Source organism: Equus asinus, chromosome 20, assembly GCF_041296235.1.
Source record: "Equus asinus isolate D_3611 breed Donkey chromosome 20, EquAss-T2T_v2, whole genome shotgun sequence".
NCBI lineage: Eukaryota > Metazoa > Chordata > Mammalia > Perissodactyla > Equidae > Equus > Equus asinus.
This window is the reverse complement of record NC_091809.1, coordinates 84,087,665-84,107,950: the sequence shown is the minus strand read 5'-3', so window position 1 is coordinate 84,107,950 and position 20,286 is coordinate 84,087,665. Positions and strand designations below refer to the sequence as shown.

The window sequence follows — 20,286 nt, the reverse complement described above, 5'->3', positions numbered from 1 at the left end:
ACTTGTAAGCTCAGTTCCCTGCTGACAGCAGGGGAGGGGATGAAGGAAGTGTAGGCTCAGTTCCTGGCTGACTTGACACCAGTGGTGGGAGCTGGAAGAAGTGGAGTACTACCTCCCACCACCTCATTCTGGTCAATGCTGGTCAAGTCACTGGAGTGGGGAGGAGTTGGAGTGCTGCCTCCTGCTTCCATGGGGGGTGAAGTAGAAGATTACTTCCTCTTCAGCCCTGCTGAAACCTTAGGGGAGGGGAGGTAGCAGTTTTTCTGTAACTGTTTGAGTAAGGTGAATATTACCAAAAAATTTTTCTGTTCTGTTAGGCCACCCGTTTCCCAGTCTTTTGCCTAGGGGCAATAGACTTTCCTGGTGTTTTTTTGTTTGTTTTCTTCATCTGTGCCTGTCTTTATCAGTTCCATGTTGGAGGCTTCCGCAGTGTCCTGTCCAGGATATATGGGAATGGTGAGGAAATCCAGGGAACTCATTGCCCTGTTGTTCTTCCAGTCCTGAGGTTCCTAGGTGGTCTGCCTTCTTTTTTCATCTTCCAGCCTCCTATGCTTGTTTGTTGTGTTATGTCCAGGTTTTTTAGTTGTGAGGGGAAAGACCTGGGAGGAATAGGGCTACTCCATCTTGGCCAGAGTAGAAGTCGCATCCTTTTTTAAGATGGGGAAATTAACCCATTCAATTAGTTCTCAATGGATCTTGTAAGACAGTGATTTTCAAACTGAACTCTCTAAGATGTCTGCTTAATTTTTACTTAAAAAACAGGTTTTAAAAAATAAAACTTGGGGGCCGGCCTGGCAGCGCAGCGGTTAAGTTCACACGTTCTGCTTCTCGGTGGCCCGGGGTTCGCCGGTTCAGATCCCAGGTGTGGACATGGCACCACTTGGCAAAAGCCATGCTGTGGTAGGTGTCCCATGTATAAAATAGAGGAAGATGGGCATGGATGTTAGCTCAGGGCCAGTCTTCCTCAGCAAAAATAGGAAGATTGACAGTAGTTAGTTCAGGGCTAACCTTCCTCAAAAAAAAAAAAAATTGAAAACCACTGCTGTAGAACACCCCACTAAAACTTAAATCCAAAGCTTCTTTTTCCATGGCTGTTTCTCACAGCTAGTCTTTGAACCGTAGGGAAGCAGGGACTCTCTTCTGTTTATTTCTGGTTTTCTAGCACTTGAACATGCCCAGCATGTAGTACATACCCAGTACATGTTTTTGAAGGAATGGAGTTATTTATGCAGCTCCATTTTCTCTGCCCTTGTAGTTCTTTTTTTTCCCCTTAAAAGATTGGCACCTGAGGTAACATCTGTTGCCAATCTTCTTCTTTTTTTTTTTTTACCTTTGTTCTTCTTCCTAAAGCCTCCCAGTACCTAGTTGTATATTCTAGTTGTAGGTCCTTCTGGTTGTGCTATGTGGGATGCCGCCTCAGCGTGGCCTGATGAGTGGTGCCATGTCCGTGCCTAAGATCTGAACCCATGAAACCCTGGACCACTGAAGTGGAGTGTGCAATCTTAACCGCTCGGCCACGGGGCCAGCCCTGCCCTTGTAGTTCTTTTGCTACCTACTCCATCTTACGGTCTTTTTTTTTTGCTTGCCAGGTGTCCTAGATACAGCCATTGTTGACCGGGGGAGGAATGTGGTATCTAGTTCTCGAGATGGGACAGCACGACTTTGGGATTGTGGGCGCTCAGCCTGCCTGGGAGTCATTGCAGACTGTGGTTCTTCCATCAATGGAGTGGCTGTGGGTGCTGCTGACAATTCCATAAACCTCGGCTCCCCTGAGCAGATGCCCAGTAAGTTGATAATGATATGTGAGCTTATTTTGTTTCCTTAGGCCCCTTCAGGGTTTGTTTTAGTTTCTCCTTTTCTTCCTTGTCGTTTCCTGCTCTGTAGCTGGTATTTCTATTTTTCACCATAAGATTAATACTTATTGCATACCTATTATGTTTCTGTTGCTTTGGAATCTACAAAGGAAGTGTATGTCATAGTTACTGCGTTTGAGTAAGTGCAGTCTAATTTAGCAGATGAGACTAATGCCTGTAAAACAGAGAACACTAAGATTTTGGCTGAAGTAACTTAGTGATTCTTAACACAAATATAGTTTTTTGGAAGAAGTGAGTGTTTTAGGTTAGTATAGATGAGAAGGATGTCACAAAAGAAGATGACTTGAACCTTGAAGGATGGATTTGAGTTGATCAGACAAGAATGGGAAGGATAGGAGAATGGGGGCTGGGGCAGGGGGTGGGGCAGTTCACATGAAAACAGCTTGGAGGTGAAATTGACTATGGGGTAAAAAGATGTGCTTGGCTGGGCCAGAGTTGGATTAAGAGTAGTAGTAATGGGAAATAGGTGAGTAGAATGCTGGCTCTGGTGAGTCAGAATGATAAAGGTCCTAATAAGGCACCTTGCAATCTTTTCTTATTTTCCCATGCTTATAACTAATACTTGCTTCTCTGTTTCCATAGGACTATTTTCTACCATCATCTTTGCCTCTCACATTTTTTTAATAATATACTTTATATGTTAGAGCAGTTTTAAGTTCACAGCAAAATTGAGCAGAAAACACAGAGTTCTCATATACCCTCTACTCCCGCACCCACACAGCCTCCCCTATTATCAACATCTCCACCAGAGTAATACATTTATTACAGTTGATAAACTACATTGACACATCATTATCACTCAAAGTCCATAGTTTACATTAGGATTCACTCTTGGTGTTGTACATTTGATGGTTTTGGACAAATGTATAATGACATGTGTCTGTAATTATACTATCATACAGAAGTTTTACTGCCCCGAAAATCCTCTGTGTTCCACCAATTTGTGAGTTGCTGCCACAACATGGTCGCCAGTGAGTGGCGTAGGTTTGTGCCCGGAAACCAAACCTGGGCCGCCAGAGTGGAGTGCATAAAACCTAACCACTAGGCCATCAGGCCAGCCCTTCTACCTTTAAATATTGGAAGGCCCTCCGCTCTAACTACAGTTTCTCCCTAGGTGTTCTCATCAGTTCCATGGCTTTAAATACTGTATTTAAGCTGGTGATTTCCAAAAGTGTATCTAAAGTATAGACCTCTCTCCTGAGTTTCAGACTCTATTTAGATATCTAATAGTTAGCTTGAATTTACCTTGTCTAACATGGTGTGTTTGATTTACCCCTACCCCAAATCTGTTTTTTCCCATCTCAGTAAATGGCACCGCAATCTACCCGTTTGCTCAAGCCCAAAGCCTGAGATTTATTCACCATCTACCTCTGCCTTTCCTCATGTCCCACATCAGCAAAGTCTGTCATCTCTACCTTCAGAGTGTTTCTAATGTTTCCACCTTGCCCTCTCCCTCCTACTCTTCCTCTTGTCAGCTTGCTGGTCCAATCTGTCACCATCTGTTGCCTGTACTGTTCTCCTATAATCTGTTCTCCTCAGAGCAACCAGTGTGGTCATTAAAAAAAACATCCATTCATGTCACTCTCCTTTGTCCCTGGTGTCCTCAGTGGCCTCCTTCTATACATTTATTAAAATTCTAGGGGGCCAGCTCAGTGGCCTAGTGGTTAAGTTCAGTGTACTCCACTTCAGCAGCCCAAGTTTGGTGCCTGGGTACAGACCTACACCACTCGCCAGCAGCCACACTGTGGCAGCAACCCACATACAAAATACAGGAAGGTTGGCACAGATGTTAGCTCAGAGCAAATCTTCCTCAGCGAAAAAAAGAAAGAAAATCCTAACCCCTTACCGTGGCTTATTGCAAACCCTTACACTTTCTGACCCCTGCATTCCTCTCCAGCCTCGTGTCATACTGTCCTCTGCCAGGCCCACTGTATTCCAGTACAGGCCTTCTGTTTGTTCTTTCAGCACAGCCTCTGCCAGCCTCCTGGCCTTTGCTTTGTTTTTCCCTTAGACTGGAATGTCCTTCCTGAAACTCTTCACATGACTGGCTTCTTGTTTGCCATTCAGGGCTCAGTTGAAAAGTGGCTTCCCTGGAGGCTTTTTAAAGTTGAAATTTAAAGTTCCCTTCCCCCACCTGTCTTCCCACTATCTACTCACTTTTGATCATATTTTCCTGTTTTATTCCCACTGTAGAACTTACCACGGTCTGAAAATATCCTACCTGTTTATTTACCTATTCCACTATTTCATATTTCCACTAGAATTTTTGAGAGTAAGGACCCTTGTTTGTACATCACTATTTCCTCAGCACCTAGCAGAATGTCTGATGCATAGTAGACTCTTTTTTTTTTCCCCTAAAGATTGGCACCTGAGCTAACAACTGTGGCCAATCTTCTTTTTCTTTTTTCCCCTGCTTTTTCTCCCCCAATCCCCCCAAAACATAGTTGTATATATTTTTAGTTGTGGGTCCTTCTAGTTGTGGCATGTGGGATGCCGCCTCAACGTGACCTAATGAGCAGTGCCATGTCCGTGCCCAGGATCCGAACTGGCAAAACCCTGGGCTGCCGAAGATGGAGCGTGCGAACTTAACCACTTGGCCACAGGGCCGGCCCTGATAGTAGACTCTTAATAAGCATTTGTTTAGTGAATGAATACTTCTAAACCATAAGAACCTTGAGGGCAGAGACTATTTTGTTCAACATTGTACCACTGTTCCTAGTATGGTATCTTGTCATGTTAAGTTGGGTTTATTGAGATATATTTTTTGTATGTTTGTTTTTGTTTTTGTTTTTTTATGGCAGAAGGTTTTTTTTATTAAGATTATGATAGTTTACACCCTTGTGAAATTTCACTTGTACATTATTGTTAGTCATGTTGTAGGTACACCACTTCACCCTTTGTGCCCTCCCCCCACCCAGCCTTTCCCCTGGTAACCACCGATCAGTTCTCTTTGTCTATATGTTAACTTCCACCTATGAGTGGAGTCATACAGAGTTCGTCTTTCTCTGTCTGGCTTATTTCTCTTAACATAATTATTGAGATATATTTTACATATAGTAAAAGTCACCTTTTTAAATTGCATAGTTCTGTGAGTTTTGGCAGATGTGTACAGTCATGTAAAGAAATACCACAGTCAAGATATAGAACATAATAAGTACTTTTTTAAATTAATAAGTGAATCATTAACAGTAATTCAGTAAACAGCCATCGGTATCTGTGCTTTCTGGGTATTGCCAGCTGATCAGCCCAGCCTGTTATTGACATAGCTCATCTGTCATGCAGGTGAACGGGAGGTTGGAACAGAGTCGAAAATGCTGCTGTTGGCCCGGGAAGACAAGAAACTTCAGTGCTTGGGACTACAGAGCAGGCAGCCGGCAAGTGGTTCCTCTAAGACCTTTGAATTCTAGGGCAACCTGGGTCACGCTGATTCTTAGAAAGCTGTTTTGGAAACATTTCTGCTTGCTCCCTGTGGTTACCTTTTGAGGAAGCTGCATGAGTAACAGGCAGTACAGAGTAGTGATTAAGAACATGAAGTTGGGATAAGGGCAACATCTAAATGCCAGCTCTCCCACTTAATGGCTATGACCTTGAATGGGTTCTTAACCTCTCTGAGCCTCAGTTTCCCCCTCACTAAACTGGGCATAGTAGGACTTACCTTGTATGGTTTTGTGATGAGGATTAAATGCTCTGCTGCTTTGTGATCTTTGATAAGTTACTCTCCTGGGCCTCAGTGTGCAGTATGTAGAATGATCAGGTTTCATAAATTTCCTTCTACCTCTAAGGCAACGTGAAGAAATTCTGAGTAAAGGACTCATGCTTCAGGGCTCTGGATCAATTAATGACCTGTCTTTTACAGAAGAATTAGTTGAATTTTCTTCCTTCATCTTCTGAGGTTTTGCTGGGCAGACTGTGCTCTTAATTAAACTCTAAGGTCTCTGGGATTAGATTTTTTAAAATTTATTTCCAGCTCATGTCATCATCAGCCAGACAACTTTAATGATTTGGTTTGGCCACAGGCTTTGTATTTTCATTTCATCTCTTTACTTCATTGTGCTGGTAATGTTTCCATTTTCCAAGTTTGTTCCAGGAACATCATTATTGTTGATCATATTGCCTTTGCACTCTGAATTTCCATGCTGGCTTTTATTTCCAAAGGAAAATCAGGAGTTTGTTTTGTTTTGTTCTTTTCTTTCCTTTTTAGAACATTTGATGGAGAAATAATCAGTTTGAGCTAACATTAAATACAAATCTGATAATTTATTTTTTCAGGTACATAGGGAGAATTATGATTCTTTAAATTGCCACTTTATTTAAGCTTGTTTCTTTTCCTACAAAGTATCTCCCTTCAAAAGGTTGTTACAAGTGACATGAAGCAAAACTTAAATGTGTGAATTGCAAGTGTTTCTCAAACGGGGGTTGTAATGAAAAGAGGGAAAAAAGGGATTTTTGGTGTTGAGGATCCTATGAGTCAGTGTATTGAAGGATAATAGTTTGAAAATTACTACCTCAGAGTATGGTGTTATGTAAACTGCTTAAGTCCTCAGCCGACCTAGGTTCCTGAAATCTTGGGACTGCTTCCTTCTCAATTGTTGGTGAATGCTTAGTTTAGATTGAGAGTACTTAAAGGGGGAAGAAAAAAATATCTCTAAAAATGGTAAAAATTTTCCTTTTCTTGGTGCCTTTCTATTCCTGGAAACAAATTAATCTTTAAACAGCATTTTTGTCTCTATTTGTTCTCAGGTCTTCCTCTTTATTGGCTCAGATGCCTTCAACTGCTGTACTTTTCTCTCTGGCTTCTTGCTATTGGCTGGGACACAAGATGGAAACATTTATCAGCTGGACGTGCGGAATCCAAGGTGAGTCACCATTCATTTGCATGATGCAGGTCTTCTGCAGAGTGGAAATTTTTATTGGTGTTAACATTGATTAGCCTAGCGTATAGATGACTATTGAATCAAGGGTATATTTTTCCATTTATAAGCATTTTCCAGTGTGAATTGTCTGATCTTATTGTTCCTGGAATCGTATTAAAAGGTAATTTGATAAACAAACACATGGATAAAGAGAACAGTTTAGTGGTTACCAGAGGGGAAGAGAGTCGGGGCATGGGCACAAGGGGTGAAGGGGCACATATGTATGGTAATGAATAAAAACTAGACTATTGCTGGTGAGCACGATGTAGTCTATACAGAAGCTGATATGTAATAATGTACACCTGAAATTACACAATATTTTAAACCAATATAACCTCAATAAAATTTTTTAAAAGAGGGGAAAAAATAAGTAAATAAAAGATAATTTGATTTATACTGTCATGATTGTCCTATCTTAGTGATTGCTTTGGAAATTAAGCTTAAATAATGAACTAACATTTCACTTAAAATGATTGTGTGGAACTTTTAATCTTAAGGAGCTCAGTAATTTTCTCTATGATATATTAGGTCTGGGTTGACCTAAGATCAATCATTTTTAGTTCAAGTAAGCAGCTCTGTTTATTTAGCTTTTCATACCTATCTAAAACAGGCCTTATGCTGATCTTAAAGATACCCAGAGAGAATCATACAACCTCTCCGTCCTAGGATTTAACAATTTCTACAACTCTGTCCCTTCCTCCTTCTATTTCTTTCCTTTGTTCACCTGATATTTATTGAATGACTTCTGTGGGCACCAGGCTTTGTACAGGGCACTGAAAAACAGAAATAAAAGATACAGACTCTGCCTTTGGGGCCCTTGGAATCTAACAGTAAAGACAGACAAGTAAAAGACTGTTGTGATGCAGTGTGATCAAGTGGTCTGACAGGACTATACACAGGAATTTGAAGAAGCACTGACAAGGAGAGGGAAGAAGGTGAGACTGCTTCTCCAAGGAAATGGGGCTTTAATTGGCTCTTGTCCAGTGGAAGTTACCGAGTAAACAGGAAAAGGACCTGCCCTCAGTAGCACAGCATAGAGAGAAACATGGAACACTCCTCACTGCTGCCCTGTCTGACAAGTATATACCCTTCGGGCGGGGCAGTGGGGAGAAGTGATCCCAGGCAGGAAAACAGGAGTTTGCTTAGAAAGAACTTTCAGACTGCTCTCAGGAGTTTTGACTTTGTTCCAAGAGCAGTGAAGAAATTCCAGCTACAGAGTGACTAGCTTGTACCTTTTCTTCTATAATCTGTTTCTTTACTTTTGTACTTGTTTTTGCCTCCATGGAGATAGGGAATCTCTGGCCCCTATTGTAAAATCACCCTTGGGTGATTTGGCTGGCCCCATGGCTTGAGTGTTAAAGTTCCATGCATTCCGCTTCTGCAGCCCAGGTTTGCGGGTTCGGATCTTGGGCATGGACCTACTCTACTCATCACCCATGCTGTGGAGGCATCCTGCATACAAAATAGAGGAAGATTGCCATGGATATTAGCTCAAGGCTAGTCTTCCTCAAGCAAAAAAAAGAGGAAGATGGGCAATGGATGTTAGCTCAGGGTGAATCTTCCTCACCAAAAAAATAAAATCACTCTTACATATTTTTAAATTAATTCTCACTCCTCTTTCTTTTCGTTTTACAGAGTCCTGACAATTTTAATATTTCATAACTGTCTTAATTCTGTCTATAAGTAAAAAAGATTAACGTATTATTAACACTGGTATCTTAAAAGCTTGCCAGATGTTCCCATAAAACTGGAGATATTGGTAGTGACTTAGTTCATTCAGTTCAATGACACGTTTAGATTCACTCCAAGGTAATTTTACTATTTTTTTTTAAAGCTTGGCGCTGAGCTAACATCTGTTGCCAATCATTTTTTTTCTTCTTCTTCTCCCCAAAGCCCCCCAGTACATAGTTGTATATTGTAGCTGTAGGTCCTTCTGGTTCTGCTACGTGGGGCGCCGCCTCAGCATGGCCTGATGAGTGGCACTAGGTCTGCACCCGTGATCCGAACCAGTGAAACCCTGGGCGGCTGAAGTGGAGCACACGAACTTAACCACTCAGCCACGGGGCTGGTCCCAACTCCAAGGTGATTTTGAATGAATTGCCTTGATCTACTATTTAAAGATCTTGCCGGGAAAGAAACCGTATAAGGATCTAATCTCTGTCCACATTTGTCCTGTTTGCTTTTATATGCTAAGTACTATATGTTGAATATAGTTTAGTGTTGCTTTTGAAGAAAAAAAAAGTAAAATTGCTCCTTTTACCCTGAATCCTAGGACTCCAGTACAAGTCATGCACAGATCAGGAGCACCAGTTCTGTCCTTGCTGAGTTTCAGAGACGGATTCATTGCTAGCCAAGGTGGGTTTAGGGGCCATTTAAGAGAGATGGTTCCATGTAGTTCAATTAAACATGGATTTAAGTGTCTGGTCTATAGCTGGGCTAGGGGTATGGACCTCCGTGATTCTTTGGTATATTGTATATTGTATAAACACTATGTGGAAAGTGTAATTGTCTATGTCCCCCTCCAATCTAGGCTCCTTGAGAGTAATGACTGTGCCTTTTTCATTGTGTCAACCCCAGCATTTAGCTCAGTGCCCACTATATGGTTGGTGCTCAATAAACATTGGTAGAGTAAATGTATTGGCCTTTATTGCAAAATGTTGAGGATTCAATAATGAATCAGTTACAGTCTCTGCCCTAAATGAGCTGTTAGTGAGGCACACAGGCATATAGACATGTGATTAAGTACAGTTTGATAAGTACTGCAGCAGAAAACTATATGAGAACATGGAGTAAAGCTAACTCTAGTGGTAGGAATGCTACAGGGACATCTTCATGGACTAGGTAACATATAAGCCAATGACTGTTTTGTAAAGACAAACATTGAAGGCCAAAGTCATAGTGTGTGCAAAGTCTTAGATGAGGGTAGAGGGGCAAAAAGAAGGGATCTATCATTTACTAGGTGCCTACTATGGGGTAGATACTGTGTGTGATGCTTTACATATGTAGTCTAGGTAAAGTGAGTACCTTGGTGTAGCCAGGACAAAATATTTGGAATGGAGTTTGGGAGTGGAGTTGGGGGAAATGCATGGAACAAGGTGCCCATTAAGGGACACTGTGAGTCCTCACAGGAATGATGTAAGTGAAGAGGACTGGACTGGATGACCTGGAGGGACCACCTTACCTGAGTATTTCAGTGTGGGAGTTAGGATGTTTTGGCTGTTTTGGGCATGGAACACCACCACTCATCTGTCAGTAGCCATGCTGTGGTGGTGGCTCACATAGACGAACTAAAAGGACTTACAACTAGAATACACAACTATGTACTGGGGCTTTGGGGAGGGGGGAAAAAAAAGGAAGATTGACAACAAATGTTAGCTCAGGGCCAATCTTTTCCAGCAGAAACAAATAATAACAATAAAGAAATAAATAAAAGCTTTAGCAACGAAAAAGAAGTAAAATCGAGGACCCAGCTTTTTTCCATCCTTTGATGCTCTCCTCCCTAGCATGCTGGCTTTTGTCTTCAGGCTTGTTCCCTCATGGTCACAGCACAAGATAGCTGCAGCAGCTCTTATCCTCACGTAGCAGTGGATACTGCTATCCTTTCTATGAATGAGGAAAATTTCCTCAGGAGTAGCACAGCAGACTTACTGTCATACCTCATTGACCAGAATTATAATCCATGCTCATGCCTAAAGCAGTAACCAACAAAGGGAATGGAATCACCATAATTGGGTTGGGTTAATCAGGATTCACCCCCTGTGTCACCAGTTACTGGAGACTATTTGGGATTCCGTCAGTTAGGAGAAGGGCAAGGAAATAGATGAGTAGGGAGCTAGCAATGTCTGGATTTCCATGGCCAGCTCTCTGATACAAGTCGATAGCCTTCATCCCTGTCGGAACTGGCGCCTTGTTCCCCTAGCCCTTCTCCTTCAGGATTTCCAGACCATAGCAAAGAGCAATCAGGAATCTGTAGACCTAATCTTCTAGCTCTCTGCACTCACTCTCTCTTAATCTCTCTTTCTTCCCCATGTCTTGGCATCGGTTTGGTGATGCTTTATAGAACCTTAACAGGAGAACAGCTGGCATAAGCTTGTGACAGCTTCCCTTGACGCTGCTGCCGCCATTCACTGTGATCCTTTTTCTTTGATTCCCTTTGCTGCCATGCCACATTCTTCCCTTGAGATCTCTGCAGTCTGGGCTCCTTCCCCATCCCTCTGCTCAAACTGCCCTTGAAGGCCACCGGTGATGAGCTTCTTGCTACATCCAGTGGCCTTTTAAGTATACAGCCCTGTCTTGTCTACTAGTCCCTAAGTTTTCTTGAGGGCAGCTACCACATCTTCTTCATTTCTGTATCCCCAGCTCTTGCACAGGACTGAAGAATCTAAACAAATGTTTGTTGAATGAGTGAGTACATATTTTTCATCTTCCGTGACTCTTAATGGCAATTAATTCTGTTACTGTTATTTGCTTCTTAAAATTGTTAGCTCCTTTTACTCTGTTGATACTAATTAATCTCCTGGTTATTCTCTTTCTCCAGTTACTTCTCCTTTCCTTGGTTTCAATAGCCTATGTTTATAAGTGCCTAGCCTGATTCATGGTATACTGTAGCTTCTCAAATTGTTGAGCTTGAATCCTTTTGCTATTCCTATTATTGTTGCCATCCGTAAAACAGAGATATTTCCTGAGTTCAGCCTTTGTCCTTCTACTTTTTCCTCTCCATTCTTCCTCAAGGACTGACTGTTCTCATGGTTTTAGCTGTTAATGATTGGAATCCATAGCTCTAGCCCTGACTCCTACTTAACCCTTGTTTTATTGGGCAGCAGCGTTATGTAGAAAAAGCCTAGATTTTGGATCCAAACTGACAACCTAATCAATGAGTTTAAATCCTTACTCCACCACTTACTATTAGATTCAACCATATGAAATTCCTAATATATGACCATTTTGATTTAAAATGGCAGATTTATATGGTTTAATCTAATAGTCCCATGACCTTTGGTAAGCCATTCTGCTTTTCTAAGTCTCAATTTTCTTAGAGATAAAATATGTAAAGTAATCGACATAAAGTAGACATTTTATAAATGATAAGTTTCTTCTTACTCTTGTTACTACCCCTTGCCCTATAAGCCTTCCTAAAACATATTCCTTATCATCATGATCCAGTGACAAGGCACAGAGCCACAAAAAGTAGAATTATGCTACAGGGCAAGATATGTTGAAGTATCAAAGGAATAATAAACGTTACAGGAGATTGATGGAGAAAGTGTTTACTGTATGGGGTGTTAGAAATGGCTTCCTAGAGGGAATGGGAATAGAGCTGGGACTTATCAAGTAGATAAGATTTGCATATAGAAACTTGAGTGCAGAAGAAGACCTATGGTAATCATACTTTTTTGAGAGGAGAGAAAAGAAACTCAATAATAGATGTCACTTTTTTTTTTGCTGAAGTAATAACAATGAGAAACTGAAAACAGATTATGGTTGGTTTCCCACTCTGGCTTAAAATGAGATTTTGAGACTCAAGAAATGTGAACTTCAAACACAGAGCCATGATGCAGCACATGGGAAGCTTCTGTTGCTTTGGTGGCAGTTCTGAAGTAATAGAGTTTGGTATCCTGGAGAACCACATGTAGGCCACTCAGGGCCTCTGCATTTCTTAACTCCTCTGTCCTACCTTTAGGCCATTTTGTTGAATATTAACATCTCCCTTGCAAAGGGATGTGTGAGTAAAGTGGAGGTAACGTGGAGAAGAGCTAACTTGTGGCCCTTCTACTGTTTGTAACTCTTTTCTGCTGGAAAGAAGGAAAGGCATAAATTCTGTTAACATCTTATATTAATATTAGTATATTAATATTAAAGGCAGAGGCTGGCCTGGTGGTGCAGCGGTTAAGTTCACGCATTCTGCTTCGGCGGCCCATGGTTCGTCAGTTCGGATCCCGGGTGCAGACATGACACTGCTTGGCAAGCCATGCTGTAGTAGGCGTCCCACATATAAAGTAGGGGAGGATGGGCATGGATGTTAGCTCAGGGCCAGTCTTCCTCAGCAAAAAGAGGAAGATTGGCAGCAGATGTTAGCTCAGGGCTAATCTTCCTCAAAAACAAACAAACAAAACAAAACAAACAAAAAGGCAAAGAGAGTAAAATTATAACTCTGTTTTCAGAGGACGAAACTAAGATCAATAAAAGAAAGTTATCAGGAGCCGCATTTCAGTTCAATACAGTCATGTGCTGCATAGCGATGTTTCAGTCGACCGACCGCGTATACCATGGTGGTCCCATGAGATTAGTACCATAGAGCCTAGGTGTGTGGTAGGCCATACCATCTAGGTTTGTGAAAGTACACTCTATGATGTTTGCACAACGACAAAACCACCTAACAACGCATTTTTCAGAACATACCCTGTTGTTAAGCGATGTGCGACTGTATAAGGAAAAGCCATCTGTTTTGTAAGAAAGAAGCTGGCATTGAGGTAGTGAGCACCACTAACTCTGGGGATGGACAAGCATAGGCTGGTTGGCTATGCTGCCAGGTGCTGTAGAGGGAATTCTGTACTAGTTAGAAGGTGGAGGTAGATGATCTTTGAGGTCCTTTCGAACTCTTTGATTTACTAGAGAGGAGATTGAAATTGCCAGATTAAACAATTTTTTAAACTTTTTATTATAGAACTTGGTAAACCGATACAAAGATAGAGAAATAAACCTGGTGCACCCATCATCTAGCTTCAACTATTACTAATTTATGGCTAATCTTCTTTCATCATGTTTTACCCATTCCTTTATAATCCCCAGCCTTTATCGTATTTTGAAATATATCACAAACATCATATTATTTTATCTGTCAGTATTTCTATATGTATCTCTAAAAGATAAATATTCTTTTTTGGAAAAGATTATTTTTAATATTAATAGTGCAAGGAAGGATAATGTCCTCCTGTATGCTGCTGGTTGGAGGATAGATTGATTAACAGATAAAATAAAATTGATTGACAGATAATTTTGGAAAGCAGTTTTTTAGATTTCCAAAAAGTTTGAGAAGGTTAATTAATATCTTTTGATTCTTTTTCAGGATTTTATACAAAGTTATAATCTTAATACAGAAAAAACTTTATGCATAAAAATCTTCTTATAAAAGAGGTTATGCTCTCAACCATGTAAAATAAAAATTTGAACAAAAAAGATTGGGAAAGTACATTAAAATGTTAACAGTAATTATCTTTGTGGTAGATTATGGGTGATTTTTTACTTCTCTGTTTATTTTTAAAGTTTTCTTCAATGAGCATGTACTACTTTTTTTTTTTTGAGGAAGATTAGCCCTGAGCTAACTGCTGCCAATCCTCCTCTTTTTGCTGAGGAAGACTGGCCCTGAGCTAACATCTGTGCCCATCCTCCTCTACTTTATATGTGGGATGCCTACCACAGCATGGTTTGCCAAGCGGTGCCATGTCCGCACCCAGGATCCAAACTGGCGAACCCTGGGCCTCCGAAGTGGAACATGCGAACTTAACCGCTGCACCACCAGGCAGTCCCTAGCATGTATTACTTTTATATTAAGTAAAATAACAACAAAAATCACCTTATTCAGCAGTTTATAGATGATCTCAAGTTTCATTTGTTCATGCTCTTCTGAGAAAATTAAGTTTATAAATTAGATGGGTTTTTATTTTCTTGGTCTAACTTTCCTCCTTTGCCTAATATATATGCTCAAGTTTATAGATTGAAGAATAATTTGGGAGCATAGATTTTTCTTAAAGAAAACATTTATATAGGTGAATTCCCTGTTAAAAATCATTTCCTAGGATAAGTTTGCAAACAGATATATAAACCTGAAGTTGCTTGGTCTGTGCCCTTGGCTAAAGACAACCTTTCTTCCCACCGAGCTTGCACTTAACCTTCAAACCCTCTCCAGCCCAGCATTCTAGGCAGCCACTATTTGGCCTACATAATGAGACCTGTTTGCTGTTCTGGGTCTCAGGACATCTTCTTTAGGCTAGTGATGTACAGAAATAAACTAAAATAGTTTTTTAATTCCTCTGCATGCAGCTTTCTCTTCAATTATCTAAATTTTCTTTCTGCCTTTTAGGTGATGGAAGCTGTTTCATTGTCCAGCAAGACTTAGACTATGTCATTGAGCTCACTGGGGCTGACTGTGACCCCGTGTACAAGGTACACGCCTGAGAGGAGACCAGGCCTAGGCGATTCTCACCTGGGATCTAGGACTTTTGAACGGACTGAATCTGGCTACTTTGTGGTCTTAGGGGTGATCAGATACTTATGAGTGGGATAGAAGGAAATCATAATTTTGAATCAGAAGTGACTTCATCACTTACTGGCTCTAGAAACTTAAAAAATAACCTCACCCCCCCATCTGTCAATTTATCTTAAAATGAAGATTATAGTGAGATAATGCATAGGAAAGCTCTTTGTAAATTTAAAAGATTCTATGATTATTAGCCATCATTATTATTATTTCTAGTTCGAGATTGATTATCTCATTTTATTAGAGGGGAAAAGGGAAATAGTATTTATTGATCAGATGTTGTTTTACATATATTATCTCATTTAATCATTGAACTCATTCATCAAAGTATAGGTATTATTATTCCTATTTTTTCTTATATTTTTAAAAACGTTATACAATACATACCTATAAAAATTCAAACAATATAGAATAATAGAGACTTAAAAGTCCCCTTAAAGACCTTTTCAGTTTCATTCTTCTTTCTAGAAGTAACTAGCATTAATAGTTTGGCATATATTTTTCTTTTTCTTTTTTTTTTTTGAAGATTATCCCTGAGCTAACTTCTGCCAATCCTCCTCTTTTTGCTGAGGAAGACTGGCCCTGAGCTAACATCCATGCCCATCTTCCTCTCCTTTATACGTGAGATGCCTACCAAAGCATGGCTTTGCCAAGCAGTGCCATGTCCGCACCCGGGATCCCAACTGGCGAACCCTGGGCTGCCAAGTAGCAGAACGTGTGAACTTAACCGCTGCGCCACCGGGCCGGCCCCATTGGCATATATTTTTCAAGATTGTTTTTGGAGAATTTGCACTTACATCTTTTGTTTATATATTTATGTAAATAATATAGTTTTATCTTTAGTTTGTACGTAATTGGGATCATTCTATATTTATTGCCCTATGACTTTCTTTTTTTTTTTACTTAATGTCTCGGAGCTCTTCCCAGACAAATGCATACAGATCCACTTCATTTTTTAAAATTCTTGCTTAGTGTTCTGTATTGTGAATTTTAACATATTATTTTCATTTTGCAAATGAGGAAACTGAGACCCTTAGGGGTTGAGAAAATTGCCCTAGGTCATACAAATTACATATTAGCAAACCTGAGATTAAGCTAACTCCAGAATTCAAGCTCCTTCTACTAAATTTATGGTTCTTAATCTTCTTTGATTCTCAGACTTCTTTGGGAAGTCAGTGAAATCCTTCTAAAAAAAAAGGGCACATATTGAGAACTTCTTTGCATACAATTTTATGAGTTTCAGAGCTACTCAGGCCTATCTATGCACCATCTCCTCCCCAGGTACAGACCCTCTGCACTAAACCATGTACGACACTAATGGTTTGCTCTCTGCTTAGGCAATTAGTTTCTCTGTTCTGTAGTCATAAGTGCCCTTGACTCTGGCCAGTCATTTTTTAAATACATATCATGGATGTAATTCTTCTCTTGTCTTTGGAGTTGCTAAAGCTTTTCAGACTTCCTTATACTAGTGGAGGTCGATGAGAATGCTCTTTCTTTTTAAAATGGAAGAATCCCAGGCCTCCTTTGAGCTGCAAACTCTTGTATTCTAGGTAGCCACGTGGGAAAAGCAGATCTATACCTGCTGTCGAGATGGTCTTGTGCGACGCTATCAGCTCTCTGACCTCTGACCCCCTGGAAAGAGGAGTCCCAGTTAATGAAGATTGACCCTGACCAACAATGAGCAGAAACAGCATCAGTCCTTCCCAAGGATCAGGGCCCTTGGTTGTCTTGGGCTTCCTTTGGAAGTCGCAGAAAGGCAGCTACATCGGCCCATGTGGAACCATCATTCCCTGACAAGACCTACTTTGAATGAGTAAGAAGCTCACATGTGCTCACTGCATTTGCCCCAACTTCTTGTATAAACTTACCCCGCAACGCAGGGCAAATACAGATGCTTACAATGCGATCTCACACCAATTGTGTTAAATATTTACAGGGACCAGAGGACTAAAGCCTGTTCTCTGAAGGAAATAAAGAGAATATGTTTGGAGGAATCTGAATTTGAAAAACTTTGTTAAATACTCTTACTCCAGCAAAAAGTCAGTCAAGCTGATGAAACTCCTTTCTCAGGCACTTCCTGTTTGCCTGGCCATAGAGAACAACTGCCTGAGAGTAGCAGCAAATAGCCCATAAGCAGCAACCTGGGAAAGATTCTTATACAGTTAGAGTAACCAGCCAATTTTCCCTGGACTGAAGGGTTTTCTGTTACACGAGACTTTCAGTCCCAGGCAAACTGACGTGGTTGGTCGGCCTATATACAGGTGATGAAGTGGAATCATATCATTGGAAAGGCAGTGGCTGTCAAAGTGTGGTCCCTGGAAGAGCTGCAGCAGTATCACACAGGAGCTTGTTAGAAGTAGAAATTTTGGGGTCCCACCTCAGACCTAAGTCAGAAATTCTATTGGCGGGGCTCACAGTCAGTATTTTTAACAAGGCTTCCAGGTGATTCTGATGCACGCTGAGGTTTGAGACCTAGAGGAAGAGATGGTGGAGAGCACCTTAGTCACAGATGGAACCCAGGGCTCAGAGGCTGGTTTATAGGAGATGAGGCTGGAGAGGTTGGCAGGGTCCAAATAGCACAGGGGCTTGAATGCCAGCTCAGGAGTTTGAACTTCACTTGGTTGGCAGTGGGGAACCATGAAATCGTTTTAAGCAAGGGTATGACATGGTCACCTCTTTTTTTCCCTAAACATAAAAATGGAATCATACTGTATGTATTCCACGCTTTATTATCTCTTAGTATCTCTGAGTTCTTCCCATCTTAGACCTTTCTCATTCTTTTTATCAATTTTCAGAGTGTGAATACCTTATCATTTACATTTTTAGAGACTATTAGAGAAAAGGTTTCTTAGAGGATGCAACACTTGAGCTGGGCCATGTAGGCTAAGATCTGGATTTATTTAAGGGAAGAAAGTCATTCTTGGCTGGGGTAATAGTATGGTTCACAGGGTTCTTAAAGGTATAGTCTCATGTAATCTTTATAACTAACTGTGACATGCAGGTAGTGAGACTCAAAAGAGATGAAGTGATTTGCCAAGAGTCATAGAGAGCAGAAAGTTGTACAGTTTATCATAACTTTAAATCCCATTTTTGGGCCAGCCCCAGTGGCCTAGTGGTTAAGTTCGGCACACTATGCTTTGGTGGCCCAGGTTCAGTTCCCGGGTGCAGACCTATACCATTCGTCTGTCAGTGGCCATGCTGTGGTGACAGCTCACATACAAAAAGAGGAAGATTGCAGCAGATGTTAACTCAGGGCAAATCTTCCTCAGCAAAAAATAAAATAAAATAAATTAAATTCCCATTTTTTCCTACTTGTTGCTTATGCTGAAACCAAATTGTGAAAATAAAGCACTACAATTCCTTGAGTATCTATTAGTATCTACTCTGTTCTAGGTACTGTATATATATATTTAATCCTTACAACACTCTTAAAAAGGAAATGATATTATTCCTGTTTTACAGATAAGGAAACTGAGGCTCGAGAAATTAAGTACCAGAGCCCTGATTTGGACCTTACTCAGTCTGTCTTCTTCCACTACACCATGTAGTCTGGGACTAGAGCAGTTTCATTTAAGGAGTAATTTGTGACAGGGTTAGGTAAACTGGAAGGGGCATATTCCAAAGTTCAGAAACTTTGGAATCCTAGGAGGTCCACAGGGAAACCCTAAGAAGTCAGATTAAGTAAACAGGATGATGGGGCCAGCCCCGTGGCCGAGTGGTTAAGTTCGCTGGCTCTGCTTTGGCAGCCCAGGGTTTCGCCGGTTTGGATCCTGGGCACGGACATGGCACGGCTCGTCAAGCCATGCTGAGGCAGCATCCCACATGCCACAACTAGAAGGACCCACAACTAAAATATACAACTATGTACTGGGGGGCTTTGGGGAGAAAAAGGAAAAATAAAATCTTTAGAAAAAGAAAAAAAAAAAAAGAAAGCAGGATGAGGGAGGATATGGCTGACTTCACATAAGCATGTCTCAGCGTTCCCGTGCCAGGACTTGCTCTTCTCCACTGCCGTCACCTTCACGAGCCCATTTTCACAGATCTCCAGAGTTGCTATCCTGGTTGTGATGGATGCAGTGACACTTCACAGCCACCCTGAAATCCGGACCCAAACACAAGGAGCAGAGGCCAGCTCTCAGGTGCCCCAAGGCCTTGTCTACTATGAATGGAATAATCCTCGGTTTGCAGCAAAGGTTTTTGTTCTTTTGGGTTGAGGATTGCATTCTGGGTAAAGAAGTGTGGCCAAGCCCCATCTGCAGCACTACAAGCCCAGTGAAGCTCTCTGCTGGACCTTGTTTCCTGGCTTTCAGATGCCCCCTTGTGACTCCTTGTGAGAAGTGTGTCTGTTTCTCAGCCCTGAAGAGCTGGCAGTGGCATCAGCTATTGAGCATGCACTCTGTGCCAGGCACAGTCCTCACAGTAGCCTTGTGAAGTAAATGATCTTTTTCTTTTTCTTTGAGGAAGATTAGCCCTGAGCTAACATCTGCTGCCAATCTTCCTCTTTTTGCTGAGGAAGACTGGCCCTGGGCTAACATCCGTGCCCATCTTCCTCTACTTTATATGTGGGACACCTGCCACAGCATGGCTTGCCAAGTGGTGCCATGTCCGCACCCAGGATCCAAACCGGCGAACCCTGGGCCTCCAAAGCCGAACGTGCAAACTTAACTGCTGCGCCACCAGGCCGGCCCCTGTTCTTTTTCTTGAACAAGTCTCTTTGTGGATATATATATATTTTTTCTAATTTACTTTTTATTTTGAAATCATTTCAAACTTGCACAAAAGTTGCAAGAATAGTACAAAGGATTCTGGTATACCCCATACAGATCTCCCAGTTGTTAACTTTTTATTATGTTTGCTTTATCATTCTCTCTCTCTCCCCCACTCCCTCTCTCTCTCTGTATATATTTATCTCACATATATATATACACTACACAGGTTAAATATGCTATATATATTTTTTCTGAATCAGTTGAGAGTAATATACAAATGTTATGTCCTTTTACCTTTAAACACTTCACTATGCACTTGCTAAAACCAAGAACACTGCTGCATAACCACAGTTCATCTATCAAAACAAGGAAACCAGCACTGACCCGTACTATCATCCAATCTGCAGAGCCCATTCAAGTTTCACCAGTTGCTCCGACAATGTCCTTTATAATCACTCTTTCCGTTGTGGTCCAGGACCTAATCTAGGATGACATATGGCATTTATTTACCTTCTGTCTGGAGTAGTTCCTCA

General features: G+C 41.1%; 1 protein-coding gene across 9 annotated transcripts in view; it reads left to right on the top strand.

The window, feature by feature from the left end:
• Nucleotides 1-18,976, top strand: part of PAAF1 (proteasomal ATPase associated factor 1) — a 42,029-nt gene extending 23,053 nt beyond the window's left edge. For 4 of the 9 annotated variants that reach the window (XM_070490723.1, XM_070490725.1, XM_070490722.1 and 1 more), the window contains 6 exons: nt 1,590-1,784; nt 5,157-5,248; nt 6,615-6,730; nt 9,060-9,142; nt 14,868-14,950; nt 16,595-18,409. In XM_070490723.1, coding sequence (XP_070346824.1) covers nt 1,590-1,784; nt 5,157-5,248; nt 6,615-6,730; nt 9,060-9,142; nt 14,868-14,950; nt 16,595-16,672 — 647 coding nt within the window. In that variant the 3' untranslated portion in view covers nt 16,673-18,409. Of the gene's footprint in view, nt 1-1,589; nt 1,785-5,156; nt 5,249-6,614; nt 6,731-9,059; nt 9,143-11,146; nt 11,187-14,867; nt 14,951-16,594 lie in introns of those variants that run through there. The other 5 variants (XM_014842070.3, XM_070490720.1, XM_044753549.2 and 2 more) reach the window with 3 other exon arrangements.
• Nucleotides 18,977-20,286: the final 1,310 nt, after the last annotated feature.